At 48.5% G+C, this 18,861-nt stretch overlaps 1 protein-coding gene across 1 annotated transcript in view; it reads right to left on the bottom strand.

Annotated features, from left to right (window-relative positions):
* Positions 1-6,450: 6,450 nt before the first annotated feature.
* Positions 6,451-18,861, bottom strand: part of GALNT12 (polypeptide N-acetylgalactosaminyltransferase 12) — a 36,524-nt gene continuing 24,113 nt past the window's right edge. Inside the window, exons 5-10 of the mRNA XM_023629737.2 lie at positions 18,324-18,441; positions 16,952-17,128; positions 15,825-15,956; positions 12,062-12,175; positions 9,831-9,977; positions 6,451-7,966 (exon numbers count right to left, since the gene is read on the bottom strand). Coding sequence (XP_023485505.1) covers positions 7,826-7,966; positions 9,831-9,977; positions 12,062-12,175; positions 15,825-15,956; positions 16,952-17,128; positions 18,324-18,441 — 829 coding nt within the window. The 3' untranslated portion in view covers positions 6,451-7,825. The remainder of the gene's footprint in view (positions 7,967-9,830; positions 9,978-12,061; positions 12,176-15,824; positions 15,957-16,951; positions 17,129-18,323; positions 18,442-18,861) is intronic.

Here is an 18,861-nt window from a genome sequence, read left to right as displayed (position 1 = left end):
GGGCAGGAAGGGAAGCTGCAGTGAGAGTCCAGCTTCCTATGGAGCCGTCCAAGGCCAGAGCGGGCTGTCCTGGAGAGGCAGGCGCGCCCCCACTGGCAGCGGACAGGCTGGGGTCGGCTGACCGTGCTGGAGGGTGAGAAGGGACTCCTCATGAGGAAGGAGTTGAACACACGACTTCTGAAGTCCCTTCAAATCCTATAACCCAGTAATTTGCTTCCTTTTATAACAGTTGGCAACTGGAGCCCAGCAGTGCTTCGCAATCACTCTTGAGTTCGTAACCAGAGCTGCCCAACAGACACACCCATCTGGAAGCTTCTTTCTACAATACAGAAATAGTGTTCTGATGAGCAATCAGTTCCACTGACCCTTGCTTTCTAAAAGAAGGTTTGAGATGATTCAAGAGGAATCATGACACGGCAGATGGGACAGGACTCTCCTTCCCACGGTCTGAAGCTCTCTGCAGACAGAGGAGCAATGGCCGGAGCAATGGCAGCTGATCTGGCCGTGGACTGTGGGCCTCCCTGGCTTCGCAGCAAGAATCTCAAAGGGGAAACTGAGGGAACGCCTCCGGAATCCTGCCTCCCATTCTTGCCCCTTTTTAAAGAGAAAGAGGGCAGGGTGTGGGTGTGGGCAAAATGGAACTCTACCTGGACAACTGCATGTGGAGGAGCAGGCCCGACCCCAAGCGGCTCTGCCCTCGGAGCCCTGGCCCTGGTTCTGTTTCCTGACTCGGCGCTTCTGGAGGAAATGCGCTTGCCCAGAGAGGCGACTCCACTGTGACCTCCTGTGCTCTCCAAGCAGGACAGACTGGCGTTAGCTCTCACGCCATGACTGGCAGTCTGGTGTAACTGAACTAAGAGTGAGGGGAGGGTTGAGGTCAGTGTGCCGAGCTACGAGCTACGAGCTAGAGCTACGAGACCGGGCGAGTCGCCGCCCCGCCCCTCCCCTCCAGCAGGCAGAGGGATGGAGCAGGTACAGCTGAGCTGTGGAGTAAGACTGTCTGGGTCCAAGTTCCAGCGCTGCCACTGATTAGCTGTGTGGCCTGAGCCAAGTTCCCTACCCTCTCTGAGCCTCAGTATTCTCACTTGTTAAGGGGGTGGTGGAGTGGAGGTGGGGGGAGGAGAATTCACACCTACCTCACTGGGTATCCTGAGACTGAAAGTAGCTTATTTATATGAGATGCTCAGGACAGCCCCACCTCATGGCACGATCAGGATCCGCATTAGGAGCAGCTGCAAACAGGAGACAGTGGTCCTCACCCAGCTGCCCTTTTAGGATCAAACAAAACAAAACCCTTGAAAACAGAACTCTCCAGTTGCTTATAAGTTTGAGAAACTCGGTGCATAGTGCATTAAACCTCAAACACCAGGAGACCGTAAGGGGCCAGGATTTCCACCCCAACTTGTTAAACAAACACTGGCCATGATACAAGAAACCATATGGCAAAGTCTTTAGAACTTTGCATCCGGGTAGGTAACTATTTTATTTTATAATTTAATATAATAGAGCCAAGTCAATTTTTGAAGATACAACAAGAAAGTGTACCAATTTAACACTTTAAGAAAAGCAACACACCCAGGCCAAACTTAGAACACTGACTACTAAACGGAATGATAAGTACTGACAAAGAAAATGCCGCTCCAGCTCACTGTGTGATCTTGGGCAGACCCTTTCCCTCTCTGACCTCAGTCCCTCCGTCAGCTGCACTGGGCACAGGATGATCTCTGGGTGCCTTCCAGGTTGCATCTGGTGGACCCACGATCTGAAGGAATTTTCAGACCAAGAGACTCGGGCTTAACTAAAGCATTGTCATGTTTCCTGAGCTGACACCACCATCTGGTGTGTGTGTGAGACTAAGACGCTGGTGACCTGCCCCCCAGGAGCTTTCTTCTCTCCCTCTGATTCTTACTTGAACATCTTGCTACTCAAAATGTGGCCCACAGTCCGGCCGCGTCAGGCACCATCGGGAGCTTCTGACACAGGCAGAGTCTGAGGCCCCATCCCAGACCTGCTGAAGCAGAATCTGCCTTTCAACAAGATGCCAGGGGATTCCAAACACGGGAAAGTGTGCAAAGCACAGCAGTGACAGGGGGAGGAAAGGAAGCTTGTTTGGGCAGGAAACTTCACACACACTCGACCCAGAGAGGAATCCAGAATTGAGCCATATAAATAAGACAAATCCCTCCCAAGTGACATTTAAGGAGTTCTCCATGCAATGAAGGTTCAGTTTCCTGGGAATTTTTATGAGTTTTCAGAAGGCACCTTCTCGGATGGTAAGCAGGAATCTGATGACAGGGCTGGACATCTCTGAACCTCAGTTTCAAAGGCACCTGCACCGTCTACATTGTTGTTGATGTTATAGTGACACTGGTGAGTCTTTGTTTCCAGAATTCAACATGAACTCGGCCAGTCTGAGCTCCCAGAGCCCACCCTCAGGTCCCAGCCACGTGGCCCCTTTACAACACAGCAGCTGACTTCTTCAAAGCCAGCAGGAGAATCTCTCACCAAGTGACCCCCAGGAGTTGAGCATCTCATCCTACATCTCAACCACTAGGATCCGAATTCTGCCAACAAACAGCGGGGTTGGAAGACCCTAAGCCACAGATGAGACAGCAGCCTTGGCCAACACCTTGACTTCTGCCTGTGAGACCCAGAGCAGAGATCCCAGCTAAGCCATGCCCAGACTTATGGCCTACAGGAACTGTGGGATAAGAAAGGAGCACTGTTTGTCGCAATTTGTTACACAGCAATAGAAAACTAACACAGCCTGTGTTACCTGGAAGCGAGATGCTGCTGTAACAAACATCTGAAATGTGGGAGCAGCTGTGGCATTGGGCAGTGGGAGCAAGTTGGAGGAATGAGGCCCAACATGACAGAGAAGCCCAAATTTCCTTGAACAGACTGTCAGCAGAAATACGGATGTGGAGGATGCTGCTGGCGAAGGCTTAGAAGGAAGCGAGGAACACATTATTGGAAACTGAGGAAAGGAGATCCTTGTTACAGTGGCAGAAAGCTTAGCAAAATCGTCCCCTGCAGTGACAGTTTATACCGGATGAACTCAATTATACAGCGAAGATCTCCAAGGAGTGCTGAAGACGCTGCCTTATTTCTCCTTGCTGCTTATGGTGGAATTCAAGAGGAGAGAGACAAATAGAGGGAAAACTGTTACATGAAAGTTAAGTAGGACTGAATTATTTAGAAAATTCTTAGCCTCTCCAGATGGCAAAAGGTGCTAAACTCAGAAACAGCAGCTGAACCTGAGCACAAAGAAAAGGCTGAGCATGTGACTGTACAACCTTTCGTTAAAACCTCAGAAATATCAAAAGGTCGGAACACTCCGTGACACAAAGGTCCCTTTCAAGAGACTAAGGGTGTGTGCACCTCACAGATCTTCTCAATGGAACCAGGGGCATCTAGGAAGCTTCAGGTCATTATCCCTCAGCCATCTTCACAGGAGGCCAACCAAGCAAAGGGACGGGTTTGAAAAGACCTGTGGATGTGGTCTCTCTCTAGTGGAGTGAACAGCTGTGAGTCCATGCGAGACCCGCAAAGTTCTCGAGAAAATCACTTCAGCAAACATGGCTGGCCTGGACTAAAAGGGACAGAAAAAGTACAAAATGAAACGAGGCTGTTGGACACCCAAAGTTCTACCGGCAGGAAGCAGGCTGATAAAACTACTCAGCTGGAAACGTGTCGCCTTTCATAAAAAAGGAGGGACGCCAGGAGGGTGGGACCAAGTGCCCAGAAGACAGAGCCAAGCGTTCCTGAGGATTATCCCCAGGTCCTGAAACCAAATCAAGAAGAGCCAGACATTTGCCCGGCTGGGTTTCAAAGCCATTATGGACCCGTGATTCCTTAGGCTCTTCATTTTCCTCTTTTTGAGCTGGAGTCTTTGACCGTTATCCTCTGTCAGCCCACCACTGTGTGTTGTTGGGAGTGTCGGGCAGATCACAGGTCTCTTTGGTTTCACAAGTCCACAGATGGAGAGGAACCTCACCTATACCTGGACCTGACTTAGATTCTGGACTTTCAGCAGATGAGATTTAGATTTAGATGATGAAATTTTGGACTTTGAACTCATGCATGTCTTGGGAGGGAGGGAATGTATTTTGCACGTGGAAGGGATGCGAATTGCCGGAGGCCTGAGGGCAGGCTGTGGTAGACAGAATTCTAAGATGCCCCCAAGATTCCTATCTCCTGGTGTTCGTGCCCTGAGTAACCCCTCCCCGACCAGAGTGGCCGGGACCGGTGAGTATGATGGGCTATCAATCCAGTGCAGGAATTTTGCAGATGTAATTAAGGTCCCTCATCAGTTGACTTTCAAGCTAACAGAAGGGAGATTATCCTGCGTGGAGCTGACCTAATCAAGTGAGCCCTTAAAACAGAAAGAATCAACAATGGATGCTCTCCTACTGGCCTTCAAGAAGCAGCATCACTGTCATGTTTGGAGAGGGCCACGTGGCTGGGGAGCGAGTGGCCTTTTAGAGCTGAGGTCCTCGGTTCTACGGCCCCAAAGAACTGAATTCAGCCAACAACTGGTGAGCTTGGACAAGGACCCTGCATCTCAGAGGAGACCACAGCGGTGGCGGCATCCTGATTGCAGCCTTGGAGACCCCGAGCAGAGAACTCAGCCAAGCCATGCCTGAGCTTCCGACCTACAGAAACTGGAGGATGCATATTCAGTGTTTTAAGCTGCTAAGTTACAAAGGCTTCAAAGCAGCTATTACAAATATATCCAAAGAATGCAAGGATGTTATATTCAAAGAACTAAGGAAAACGTGCTAACAATGAGTCAATACATGGGGAAGTTCAAGAGAGAGACACACTACAAAAGAGAACCAAATGGATGTTCAGAGTTGAAAAGTACAGTCACCGAAATAAAAATGACTAAATAATTTCAATAGCAGGTTTGAGATGGCAGAAGAAAACAGTGAACTTAAAGCACTTATCCAATTTGAAGAACAGAGAAAGGGGTAGAAAAAATATTTAAAGAAATAATGGCTAAAACCTTCCCAGATTGATTTTAAAAACATAAATGACATTCCAAAAAGCTCCCAAGTACGATAAATGCAGACCACATTCAGACACGTCTGAAAGACAGAGACAGAGAGAATCCTAAAAGCAGCAAGAGAAAAAGGACTCCTCACACACAGGGGACAATGTGGTTAACGGGTGACCTCTCTTCAAAACAGCGGTGACATGAAGGTGGCGCGACCCCCAATTCACAGCATTGATAGAAAAGAAACCTGTCAAATAGGGTTCTGTATCCAGCTAAACTACCCTCCAGACAATTGAAGGCAGAATACAAACATTCCTAAATAAACAAAAACTGAGAGAATTCCTTGCTAACAGACCTATTCTAGATAAAATACTAAAGAAAGTCCTTATACTGAAAATGACCCCAGAGGGTTACTCAGAGTCACTGGAGGTAATGAAGAGCATGGAAATGGTACGTACGTGTATAAATGCAAGAGAATGCATATGGGTATCTATGTATATGTACATATATATATATTTTTCCTTTTCTTCTCTGTTTGAAGCAATAATCCTAGTATTCTATTGCTGAGTTTATAACACAGATATAATATCTATGTCCATAATAGCACAGAGGAGGGGGTGGGAAATGGAGCCATACTGGTGACAATTTGCTAAACTTTGCTGGAATTAACTCAGTGCTAAGCTGAAGAAGACTATGTTCTGTTCAGGAAGCATACTGTAATCCCGAAGGCAACTCTATAAAAGTATAGGCAAGAGATCAACAGAGGACAGTCTCATCCCCCTTATGCCGATGAGGAAATGAGTCCCGGAAGGTGGAAGGGCCTGCCGCAGCCGGGCCACAGCCGGGTAGCCCCAGGACGCCTGACCCCACCTGCCAGGACCCGAGGCCACTCACGCCTTCCACCGAGTTGCAGGGGACTCGCCCAGGCTGACTCCTCACCCATCAGGAAGGGAAACAGTCTTCAAAATACTGTAAATTGCCTCCCAGTCTGTAAAAATATTTCCCTTGACGCCCTGAAAAATATTATTTTTACTTTCATTAGTCTTCCCACCCTAAAAATTACCACATGTAAGCTGATGGCAGGACTAAGGGAGGCGACTTCCCAAGCAAAGCTCATCAGCGGCAGCGCCCAGGGAGCACGCAGCCCCCCTGCACTCGTCTGGATCTGCTGGGCATTAATTTTCCGTCTGCCTGGACTCTTCCCGCCCCCTGGGAGGGGCTGACCCCTTCACAAGCTCAGCGACACGGCAGAGAGGGTGGGAGGAGGGGGCAGCGCAGGACTCACCTCCACCACAGGGGGATGGGGACCCGCCCGCTTTACCAGTCACCACGATGGGGGGAGGCCTGGCCCCACTGTGCGTCTCATTCTCGAGAACTGAGCCGGGCTGGAAGGGGTCCTACTGTATTCCTGCCTGCAGAGGAGCCGCTGAACCCCATAAGGAGAAAAGAGCTAAATTATTTAGTATTTATTTTTGAATAAACACCCATTGATATTTATTGTTTCACATTTTATAAAGTGCATTTATGAAAATAGCAATTTAATGAACCCATACATATGCCAGGGCCCAAGCTAAGCCCTCACCTGCTCTACGTTATTTAATCCTAACAACGACCCCGTGACCTTGGCTTCATTATTCCCATTTTACAGATGAAGAAACTGAAGTTCAAAGTGGTTAAGATACATCAGATTGGCCCAAGCCAGGCACAGGCAAGTGTTTTCTGGGTCACTGTTAAACTGGATCCCTCAGAGAGGGGAATGTGTGCAAATAGAACCTGAGTTGATATTTTTTAATTGCACGTGTGTCTTCATCTCTCATATCTGATAATTGCAAAACAAAGATCTGCAATGTTCTCACATTTTACAAAATTGTTCTTATCGACTTCGCCAAGTTGACAAGACCTCAGAAGTGGACCTGGGATTGCTCACAAATCAGAGTGACTTGAGAGAGACTCCAGCGGCCGCAGCACAGCATGTCACATTGATTTAAAGGACCAAATATTATTAATGAACAAATTTGAAAGCTGGATTTCCTACAGAACATTAAATTTCTCCCTGACACTAATGTGCGATAAAAATTAAAAATGATACAAACATGTTTCAAAGTCATTCTGGTAATTGCTGCAGGCAGCGAGCCGCGCCACAGCCGGGCGTTGCGGAAACGCCCCGTGTGGGGGAGGTTGTTTTAACTCACTAAGTCACGCTGTTCTCTGGAGATTTCAGCTTCGGTCAGTCCTCTTTGGCTAACATCAACATGAACTGGAGTTTTGACTATGGCAGCAACACATAAGCAAAAAGCATTCCTAACTAAATGAACCAAGAGTATCTCAACGGCTCAAAGGAATCAGTACAATGTTCCTAGTGTCCATCTGTCTACACTGAGAAGATTCTAACCCAGTGTTTGACGTATGATCAGTTTATGCAAAGGACCTTAGATGAGTCTGATTTCCACACGTGCACACATCTTCCTACCTGGGAATTCTTGCAAATACCAAAATAAAATATTTACCTTCTTGCTAGGGAGAATAAAAAGGCACGACAGTATACACCTTGATAGAAAAATATTTAAAGGTTTTTAAGTCTTTGAAAACCGAGAGTTAACATTTTATGATTGCCCTTTGAAAATAGGGTGTTTGGGAACAATTTTAAAGTTTCAAAATCAGTACAAAGCTTATTCACAGTCTCATTAAATCCAACATCACTTTCACAAACTGCAGAACGATTTCCTTATCAAAGAAGAGCAGCCAGGTTCTGGAGGGACTGTCACCGTACTCGGCTGGGTCCCCAGGCCCCAATCTCCCTCATGGCTTCCTTGGGGTGGCGACACTTCACGACATGCGTTCCTTGAAGAACCACCTCTGATGGTCCGAGTCAGTGCAGTCTCTCAAGAGGGGGACAAAACTGTCGCCCGAGGCCTTCCTTTCGGCCTGCACACACTTCTTGGACTGTATGTGAAATAAAGAACCATCCTACGAAAGACAGCAGACACAGGACGTGCACGAGAATTACAAGCAATCCTCAGAAGGTACCTTTTTCCTTAAAATGTGTCCCTAAGAGCTCAGGGTTATTTTGCTCATCTCAGGAATATTTACTGAGGGGTAAGTGTCTGCATGTGCGAAGGCAACTCAGGTCTGTCCGTGCACAGAGGGCCGGGCGTGTACAGACACCCGTCGTGCTTGCCTCTCCCGGGGCTTCTCTGTGGAATCCCCTACTCCACCGCCAGGGCTGATGGTGCCCCCTGCTGGCTGCTCTGGGGATCTGTTACCCTGCGTCTCCTCTCTACCTCTGTTCCTTTCCTTCAGGGAAATCAGGATCAAAGGTCTTTTATTAATCTCTTTCACTTCTCTTAGGTCAACTAATTCCATGCCTGGCGATGTCTTTCTCTTATACATTTACACGGAGCGTCAGGAAACCTGGCTTTAGCCCCCGCTCAGCCAGAGCAGCTGGGTGAGGGGGCAAGCCATCCGAGAGGAAGCGGGTTCCAGGAACCGCGCCAACGGCCGAACCCCAGCAGACGATCCCCACTGTCGCTGAGTTAACTCAGCAAGTCTGCCCCAGCCCTGGAGTTTGCTTTTCCCTCCACCTCTCTCGGTTGTGAGCCGGGCGCCCCAGGAGCTTAATCGTGGCTGAGCAGCACGCAGGCAGAACGTACCTGTTCCAGCAAAAGAGAAACCTCGGAAAAAGACTTAAGATGCCGAAGAATCTCACTAATACCAACTCTGAAAACATTGAAAGTGCTCTGGAGTTGCCTTTAGAGTAAGTGAAAGGTAACAAAGTGCCCCTCCTCCCATCTTCTAAAGATTCTTACTTTTCCTTAAATGGTCACTGAAACTGAAGATAAAATTTTAATGACATTTCAAACCAATTTTACGGTTTCCATCTTGCATTCCCATTCCTTGAGGGCTTACAACAGCTTCCAGCTGGAGAACGAGGGAAGGGGAGGGCCCTTCAGAGGACCACAGGCTCCAGGCTTCGCACAGGATGCCCCTCCTGTTGCACAGCACTGGGGGCCTGGCTTTTCCAGGGAGCCGCAAATTTCATTGCTAATCGTAACATTTTCTACAGGAAGACGTACTCCAGCTTCTAGTCAGACTTAGACTTAACCCACTTATAGGCAGTATAGACGAATCTTTCCATCCCTGGGGCCAGGCTGGGGATGACAGCTTCCCACGGAGAGAAAAGAGAACTAATTTTTTCTTTTGCATTACTCTCTCTGGATTTATTCCCTCAAGTGCCTTTTAGTGAGTCAAAGGATATGACTGATTTATGAGTCCCGCCATGGGCGTACTGCAAACGTGGTGGGGCCCCTCAGGCTGAAGTCACACCCAGGGCCAACCCAGGACGACTCTTCTGATGGGAGCCGCCTCCATCAGAGAGAGGTTTTCTTGCTTATTATACCACAGGTAACAACTAATCTCTTGATGCCTGACAGTTTCCAAAGAATATTTCTGGCCACACATCTAATCCTCACGGGAGATGGACAAGGCTGCTGCAGTCCCCATTTTAGAGTTGGAAAAAATGAGGCAGAGACAAGTGGAGCGACTTGGACCTGCGCCTAACCTCATGTCCTTCCACGCTGGCTGTTCCACTGGTTTAAACACCATTTCATCTCCGAATGCGTCTGAGACAGCTCCTCTTCCTATTACGGCCTGAGCAAGCTCAAGGGGTCAGGGGGATGGGAACACTGAAAGGGAGTCGACCGGACCGCCCCACCGGGGGCACCGTGAGGCTCCTGGTCTCCTGCAGGCGGCCGTGCCCCTGGGACGCGCCAGGACCACACCGCCCCCTGCAGCCCGCAAACGACAGCTGGGCAGGCAGCGACAGCGCACTTACATCCTGCAGGATGAACTTCTGATTCTCCGGGGCCACTTCCTTGCAGAGATGCATGGTGAGGATATCCGTTCCCGCGTCCACAGCCACGCACCCCTCCGGCTGGCGGGTGTTATAGCGGATTTCATTCCGGGACGTGTACTCGAAAAACTAAAAAGGGAGCAGCCCGCGGGCGTCTGTTACCCTCTGAGGTGCAAAGCCGGGCAGTGGCGAGATGAGGATCTACCATCCCTCATGCTCGCCTCAGCCAGTGACCCCAGCCCGTCTGATCTGTCCCCCAGCACTCGGGGCACCTCTGGTGCAGTGCTTAGCAAGTGCGAATGCAGGGGCCCTTTCTCGTGCTGGTCATGCTCGTTAGCTGTGAGGGTGGGGGGCTGGTGCCCAGTCACCCCGCGCCCGCTGTGTCTAACCCCGAGCTGCTGGTGCAGAATGGCGGGAAAGAAAATGGGCCAGCACTTGGGGGCTCCCCGTGACCTTGACCAGCCACTTCCTCTTCTTTTCTTAGTCCTTTCCTCCTCCTCCCCCCGAATATACTGGACACATCAGCGCCTTGGAAACTGTAAAGCACTGTGCACAAGCAGACAACACTGCAGTGGGAAGGCTGGTTCTTCCAGAGCAACGGTTCTCTTACTCCAGTGTGCCTAGGCCACACCCATTCCAGGCCACACTTCCAGAGAGGGAACATTGCAGGCTGCACTCCCACAGAGAGAATAAGGATTCCTTCCACCTGAGGTGGGGCCTAGAAAGCTACATTTTCTACATTTTTAAAAAGACACTCAGCCACCCGTCACCTCCCTTCCAGGAGATTCTGACACCGGTGGCTGTTCTTAAGATACATGGAGTAGCACTTCTCAAATGAATCTCACAGAAAGCTGGTTAAACAAGAGACTGGGGCTCAGGAAGGATGGGGGGTCTGAGAATTTGCATTTCAAAGCTCTCAGGTGATGCTGACAGCAGCAGTCGGGGAACAGCTTTGAGAAGCACTGTTCTAAAAAGTATTGAAACACTTGAATAATTTAAGGTTTTAGGGGTCGGAATTACGAAAGTTTACTGTTGACCATAAAGGGGTTTAATACTCAAATGGAAGTGGGGTGTCTCCTGGTTGGAAGAAAACTTGAATGCCTACCCGTTCATTTCTAGGGGTCTGACACCTCTCAGGACCACAAGGCTTTGGAGGTTCAGACCCCTGTTTCACTCATCTCCTGCGGCCTCCACTGGCCCCACCCCAGCGGGTCCACCTGCTTCTCTGGGCCGGGGTCCTGCGCTCGTCCTCACAGCCTCCAGAAGCTGCTCCTCTGTGAAGCCTGAAACACAGCTCCTAACCCAGACAGATCCACCCGGGGCCGCCAGCTGACGCAACTGCCTTCAACCCGCTTTGCAGGGTGGCACTGCGCATCAGAACCCGCGACTCCATTTAAGAGCTAATTCTAAGGAAGTCGTTGAAACGCAGACCTGTCATTTTTTTCTTTCTTTTTTTCTGACCAAAGATGCTAGCGGCAGGGTTATTTATAATCGCAACAACAGAGAGGCAGGGAAATGAGTTAACTGAACAGTCACATAGCCACACAGAGGAATATCGAGGCCACTAAGACAAAACTCTCAAAGGACAACTAATAACGCAAGAAAAGGATGGTGAAGTAAATGGAAAGAACGGACTATAAAGCACAGATATTATGATAACTATTTAAAACACACAATCCAAAGGCTGTGCGTAAAAGGAGATGGGAAGTAAACAAGACTTAATTAGAACGGCCGTTCCGGGTCTAGTCGTTCACTACTTGCATCTACTTTTTGTATTTACAACTGTTCTGTGATGAGCACACATTGCCTTCATAACAAAAAAATCAAATATTTAAATTTTTTTTGTTTGAGGAAGCTTAGCCCTGAGCTAACTGCTGCCAATCCTCGTCTTTTTGCTGAGGAAGACTGGCCCTGAGCTAACATCCATGCCCATCTTCCTCCACTTTATATGTGGGACGCCTACCACAGCATGGCTTGTCAAGGGGTGCCATGTCCGCACCCAGGATCCGAACCGGCAAACCGTGGGCTGCTGAAGTGGAATGTGCACACTTAACCCCTGCACCACCAGGCCGGCCCCTAATTTTTTAAAAAAACACAGATTTCTCCACAGTCCCCTCTTTAGAGTCCCAGGCCAACGTCCCCTTGAGCACTGGGCCTCTCCTCGTCCGCCGTCCCCCAGCGAGAACATTGAGATGCAGAGAAGCAGCACCCACCTGGTTCTGCCCCATCCCGTGGCAGAGGTACAGAGTGACCTGGTGTCCCGTGATCTGGTTTTCGTTGGGAGGGTTATAGTCAAAGCAGTAATCTTTTAGTCCTTTGTTCTGGAGCTAAACAAAACATAAAGGTGGCATTTTGGTCCAGATTTATACACAACAACAGATTCCAGCCAAGGCTCTGAGGGAGGTTAAATGGAGAGGAGTGCCCGCTTCAAGAAATGGACTGAATTGTAAGAGCCCCTTATATTTCTAGTTTTAAAACTGCTTTTCCATTCTATACTGTAGGCAGGAAGCACAACCCCCATTTTAAGATGATAAACCTGAGAAGCAGAGAGATTAACTCTTTATGGCCTGAAAGCTCATACCTCTTCATTTCTCATTAGTGCAGCCTTATTGCTGCACTAGTCCAAACACAGATGGGTTGTCATTTTGCATATGTACCATGGAGCTTCTGCTCTTATGCATCTGGAAAGGACACCCCAATCAAGAGACTTGTCATTCCCCAGGTCATAAGTCCACCATTCTAGACTATAGGAATGGCATAACACAGAGCCAACGACTTGTCCAAGTTCATACAAAAAGGATGCAGACACCTGTGTCTTGAAGCCAGGACCTGAGGCTCCAAGTCCTGTGTTCTTTCTATTACTCAACATTCTCTAATCTAATGTCATCTCTAAGGTACCTTTTGGATCGAAAGCCTTTTAATCATTCTAAGAACAAAAAACCATGGGAGGGTCCTTGCTCCCTCCTCCCTTCCAGAATCCTCCAGGGAAAGACTCTAGCACTTTCCAGATCCCTTCTGGAGAGTTCAAAGAACCCTCCGTACCTCCTCCTGAAGCCCGGTCCACCCTGGCCCTTGTCCACCCATGACCAGCCTGGTTCCATATAGAAAGAAGGACTCCACACTGCCCCAGCTCATAAAGCACAGACCTCAGGTTCTTGAGGTCCCTGTGCTTTATGAAGGAGCCTGGGAACAGGAGATGTTTAGAATAATCGGAGCATCTTAGATTCAGAAGGACTCAACTGTCATCCAGCCAAGTGGGTCCCGCTCTTGACCACCAAGGGACCTTAACCCCAGATGAGCTCCCTATGTTCAGAAAGGTCCCCCCAAAAAACTGAAGAAACTCTAAAAAGAAAAGAGAAACCCCTAAAGATGAAAACTGAGATGAATTAGCTAACTATATCAAGCTGGTGACAGACATGGAGAAAAGAATGATTTTAAATGAGCGTGTTTGACGGCACTTACTCAGAGAAGTATAGACAGATACACGGGGCTGCAAAGAATCGTACACCTCGTTCGGCAGCACACTGTCCGTGGTAAGACTGCATTATTATTTTGGAACTATTATAAATATATTTTAAGATAAAGAAAATAAGTAATTATGTTAATATTTTTAGAAACCAAGATTTTCAGTGTAAGAAAAAAGAAATATAAGTATAATATCAAAGAAGAAAAAAATTCTGTAAGATTACATTTGAATTTGAGATAGCAAAATGAGCTCATGTTTTGTTTCTCAAAAATACGGACTTCCTTTCTCTGTCTACTGAAAGAGCATAGAGCTGCGCTGTCCCACGTGGTCCCAATGGGCCCCTGAAATGTGACGAGTCCAAATTGAGATGTGCCGTAAGGGTAAAATACACACCAGCTTTCAAGACTCAGTATGAAAAAAAAACAATGTAAAACATCTCAATAAATTAATTTTTATATCAACTACCTGTGGAAATGATAATATCTGGGATATATTGGGTTAAATAAAATACATTATTAACTTCACTTGTTTCTTTTTTTAATATGGCTTCTAAAAAATTTAAAATTACATAAGTGGCTAGCATTTTCTCCTCTTGGACAGCGTGGTCTAGAAACAAAGGCCACCACTGGCATCCAGACTGCGGACTCTCAGTCTGCTCCCCACAAAAAGGATCAGGGAAGATGGCAGGAAGTGTGAGACGAGCACGGCCAGAACCAAGGAGGCTATCACAGCCCCTCCAACAGGGTCAAGAGCACGGAAGCTAAAAGAGACAGACCCCCACTAGTCAAAGACGGGACAGTTTGAACAGTAAAAAACAAAACAGAATAAATTGACTGAAGCACATTGGCCATATAAAAACCCACTGATTTCCAATGATACTTATGAAAAGAAAAGCCAAAAGGCAAAGGGGCCAATAAATAAAAAACCAACCCATTGGATACAAGTGGAGGAAACGAAAGTTCCAACTCTTAGCCTGAAAATAGACAAAGAGAAGGACTTGGGAATTTGCTATGCCTGTCTCGAACGAACACTAGATTTCATGGATGCCAAATTGTCCTAGTTAACAAGAGAATGTTCTTTACAGAAGAATCTCAGCTAATAAATGTGGAAGAAGTGAAAGAATTAGAAAAATCATCGTTTGGCAACACCATTTGAAATAAAGGACCTAGGCAATGATCAGCAGCGGCTCCGAAAACCATTAGCTGGAAGGCTGAAGGGCACCTGCGAATGGACAGTCCAGGGGGTCCGGGTGCCCACGATCAATCTCATCACTAGAAGCAGGACGACCAGAGGTTACGCGCTCCCGCCACGACGCCATGTGAACACACACCCATGAAGCGTTCTTGCAAAAAGGTAGATCCCGACCCCAGGGAAACCTCCAGACCTCACTTCCATTTTAAAGAAACACGGGGGAGAGAGGCACAGTTTAACAGACACCACAGAGAAACAAGGATAACTCCAAGGGTGAGGCACTCGCCAGACAACTGATGCTGTCTTTGCAACAAGTTAAAGACAGGGCAAAGGGAAACATAAATGGGCAGAGGACTGCCTTAGATTAAAGAGACTTAGGAGGGAAGATGCAGCAGCCAAACGCAACATGTGGACCTTGTCCGGATCCCGAGTGGAACCAGCAACTAAACTACCCCAAGAGAAATCTGAAAAGCTGGGGGAATCTGAATCAGGGTTGGATGTTCCTGTCACCTGCTTAGGTGTGATAAGGTCTCTGGATGTAAAGGACGATGTGCATACTTGATTGAGATGCGTGCTGAAGCGAACAGGAGTGGAACGACATGATGCCCAGGGTTTGCTTGAAAAGAGAAAAACATGGGAGGGTGGAGCAGAGGAGAGGGGATGCAAGAGGGATAAAATCCTGGTAATTCCAGAATCTCGGGGACAGGGTTCATTGTACCATTCTCTCTGCGTTTCTGTATGTTCGAACATTTTCATAATGAAAAACTGACTTTAATGCATTAATATCCTGCTTTGTCTTTATCAGAGACTTGTAGAATGGAACACCAGCACTTCCGATCAACCTGACACAGCAGAGGAGACCTCCCTAAGATGGTGCAGCCCCTGACAGAGGCCGAGGGCGCCGGACATTCTAGCTGGCCTTGTGCCAGAAACACTGCTTTTCGGTTTTGTGACATAACAGCAGGGCCTCTCCTATCCCCACCACCGCCTCTGCAGATCCCTGAGTTGGGAACTATTAAGTGGTCTGGCCACTGAGAGCTGAAGCAAAGTCATAAACTGCTAGTAAAAAACAGGACTCAGAAACACCGAGTGAGCCTTGGTTTCCTCGTCTGTAAAATGGGAGGCTCAGACTCGCCAACTTTGAGATGTCTTCCAGTGCTGACATTCTGGACCTGAGCCCCAGACACTCCTGAGGAGAAGGAGGGACAGTGGATGCAAAGGGGGGAGGCCGGCGGTCCCCACTAAGGGGCCTTTCTTGCCCGGGTTTTGTGGATCAGACCCGGAGGCCAGGAGCCCCCTGCCCAGCGGGCGCCGCTCACCATCCCGAAGCAGCCAGGCCTGTCCTCAGGCACGTGCAGCTCCGGATACACGTTCTCCAGGAACCACCGGAAGTCCTTACACCGCAGCTTCTCACGGAGCTGCTTCCTCTCCGTCACGTCCCCAAAGGGCTCCTGAGAAAGCAACGGAATGGTGAGGCCCTGCAGGTCCCGGTTCTTCCTGTCAAAGCCCCTCTCTCCACCGGCGCTCACTCACTCCATCATCAGACAGCCGAATCCTGGGGCCACGCTGGACCCCAGACCCACGCGCCACTGATGAGCACCTGATCACACACCAGCCAGACGGTGTGCCTTGACATTCTGATTCACTGCTGATACCTGACGCTCACTTTCGAACACATGCAAGGATTCTGGATGTCATCATGGACGAAAACTTTATGTGCTCACCATACGAAAGTCTAAATACACACCTACGATGGTAAGAGCAAAAGGCGGCAGTGACCAATATTTGTGGAAGTTTAGTTTGACAGACAAAGCCAATGATTAAGACCTCCCGACTGTCTAAGTAAAGCAAGCATCTATTTAGCACGGCAAACGTGCAGCCACAGAGCGATCCTGAGCGCCGAGGTATTACTGTCCCTGCACTGTGACGTTGAACTATGAAAACCTGACAAGTTAAATATTTAACAAAATGTAAGGTTAACGAAAAACGTTTCAATAAAATTTCAGATTTCTGTTCATTTTCCCAAAGTTCATTCTTCCAGATTCAGAAGAGATTCTCACCAGGCGGCTGGTGGAAGAGAGGTCTTGGAGCCGACCTTCTTGTCTTGCCAAGCGACCCTCTTAGTTAGGCTAACGCAGGACAAGTGGCGCCCTGTCCTGGGACACGCAGAGGCGCGCGGGAACCTAGGCCTGTATTTCTGCCGGGAGCAATGGTTTAGCATTCTCTAATTCAGTGTTTGCAGCGACTACACAGAACTGCTGCGAATAACAAAAATCCACTGTATAGTATTGTGATAACTGAAGGAATGAAGTCTCCCCATACTTATATCACGAGCACCCAATTTACTCTCTATTTTTGGACGCAGATCTACGACGGTGGGGAGGCCGAATGAGCTGTTTTTGTTGAGATGAGGCCGGATGGAGCGCGGGTGGGCCGGGGAACTCACCAGGCGGGCGTGGGGGTTGCGATGGTAGTAGAGCTCTTTATATCCATCCATCCACACTTCAGCTGCCCGCACACTGTTGGCCAGAGCCTTGCTGCGGGAGTAGGGAGCTTGCTTGGGGAAGACGTGGCCAACGTGGGAGCACGGGTGCGTCTCCAGGGTGCCACCGCATTGCCAAATCTGCACACAGAGCGGGGAGAGACCAGTGCGGGTGAGCGGGGAACGGGTGGCTGATCTACACAGCCTGCAGCGAGGAGTCGGGGCACAGTCAAGATGAGCGCCACCAAGCCATGGCCCTGTGCAGGGCAGGAGGCCGCCTCCCTCGCACACACAGAGCACAGAATGCAGTCAAAGAGCAGGAAAGCAGCCCCAAAGACAAATAAGCCATCGAACCAAGACCCCAAAGTCCATGCACTGAGGCTCATGCACTTGCTCCCAGGAGTGCCCGTTACGACCTCGCTGGGAACCCAGTTACTCTGTAGGTAAAACACAGGCTGTTACCTGGTCTCCTAGCCACAGAAGATAGGAAAGCAGCAAGTAGGAAGAGAGGTTTGGAAGGGGGAAAGGAAGAGCTTCTAGAGGCAGGCAGAGCAGCCTGACACCTAGGGAAGAGGCAGAAAGACCATTAGAAGCCCACCCTGAAACTCAGCGGGCGAGTCACCCGGGGCCATTTCATTGCAGCGCCAACAGCCATGAACACCCCACAGTCCCCGGGATGTATGACCAAGGATACCATCTGGTATTTATAATGTGGGGGTGGGAGTCCTTGGTGGAAGGCCTAAGGCTTGTTTATTTATTCTTTCAAAGCAGGAAACCATGTAAAATATTATTAAAATTTTTAATTTTCTATTAAAAAGGACAAACTGACATAAAGTTTTGATACTTAAAATGCAAGGTTCAGTCAACCAGAAAATCCACTGAAATGCTAGGGGATTCTCAAAGGGGTATCCATGGGTCACGTATAGTCAAATCCATAGGTGGGCTTGTTACAAAAAGCAAATTCCTGGTCCCCGCCATACATCTATTGAATCTGATTTTCTGGAGACTGTGACTATAAGCTGCCTTTTTAATCAGTTTCCCCAACAACTATTATATATGGCAGTTTGCCCTCTCTGGGCCTCAGTGAGAGGCCGCTGTAGCGAGAGAAAGAACCAGGTCACTTGAAGGCCCTTTCCTGACCCAAAGCTATTAAAAGTATATTTTTAAAAATTCACGTTTATAGAACGTGCATGCCATTATTATCTTTCAGGGTCACACAATAAACTGCCAATAAGGAGGGAGAGTCCACCAGGCTCTCACAGCCGATCCCATCATTCCCAGAGAGAGAGAGAGAACAGGTCAAGAACGAGTCCAGAGAGAACAGCGGAACACTTACCCTAAAGGAGAATTCGAGGTTTTCTCCGCCCCAAACTTCCATTCCTGTGTCATAGGACCCCAGATATTCAAAATATTTCTTACTCACGGCAAACAGCCCGCCAGCCATGGTTGGGGACCTAGAAGTGATGCGGGGTCGGTGAGCCGAGGAGTCGAAAGAAAGATTTCTTAGACTCTTAAGATCTGGCAGTAGTGCTCTTTTATTTAGAGAATAGTGTAGCATGGGGACAGGACCCATGGGCAGTTAGATCTTCTGCTGCCGCTTCTGCTGCCCCCGCTGGCATGGGGACAGGACCCACGGGCAGGCAGAGCTCCTGCTGCTGCCTCGAGTTGAGGGTTAGGGCTAAATTTAAGGCATAGGTATATGATTCATCTCTTTACAAGACAAAGGAAAGAACATGAAAAAAAAGTTAAAATGGTATCAGTGCAGGTGGGGTCTGGTCATTGGGTGATCCCATGACTTTTAGACAAGAATCAAATCGAATTAAGTAAAGGTCAGAAGTTACCACCCTAAACCAGTTACAGGAGATTGCCAGACA

Source organism: Equus caballus, chromosome 25 (genome assembly GCF_041296265.1).
Source record: "Equus caballus isolate H_3958 breed thoroughbred chromosome 25, TB-T2T, whole genome shotgun sequence".
In the NCBI taxonomy this organism is placed as follows: Eukaryota; Metazoa; Chordata; class Mammalia; order Perissodactyla; family Equidae; genus Equus; species Equus caballus.
Note: the sequence above shows the minus strand (reverse complement) of the source record. Positions and strands in the feature narration are given on the sequence as shown.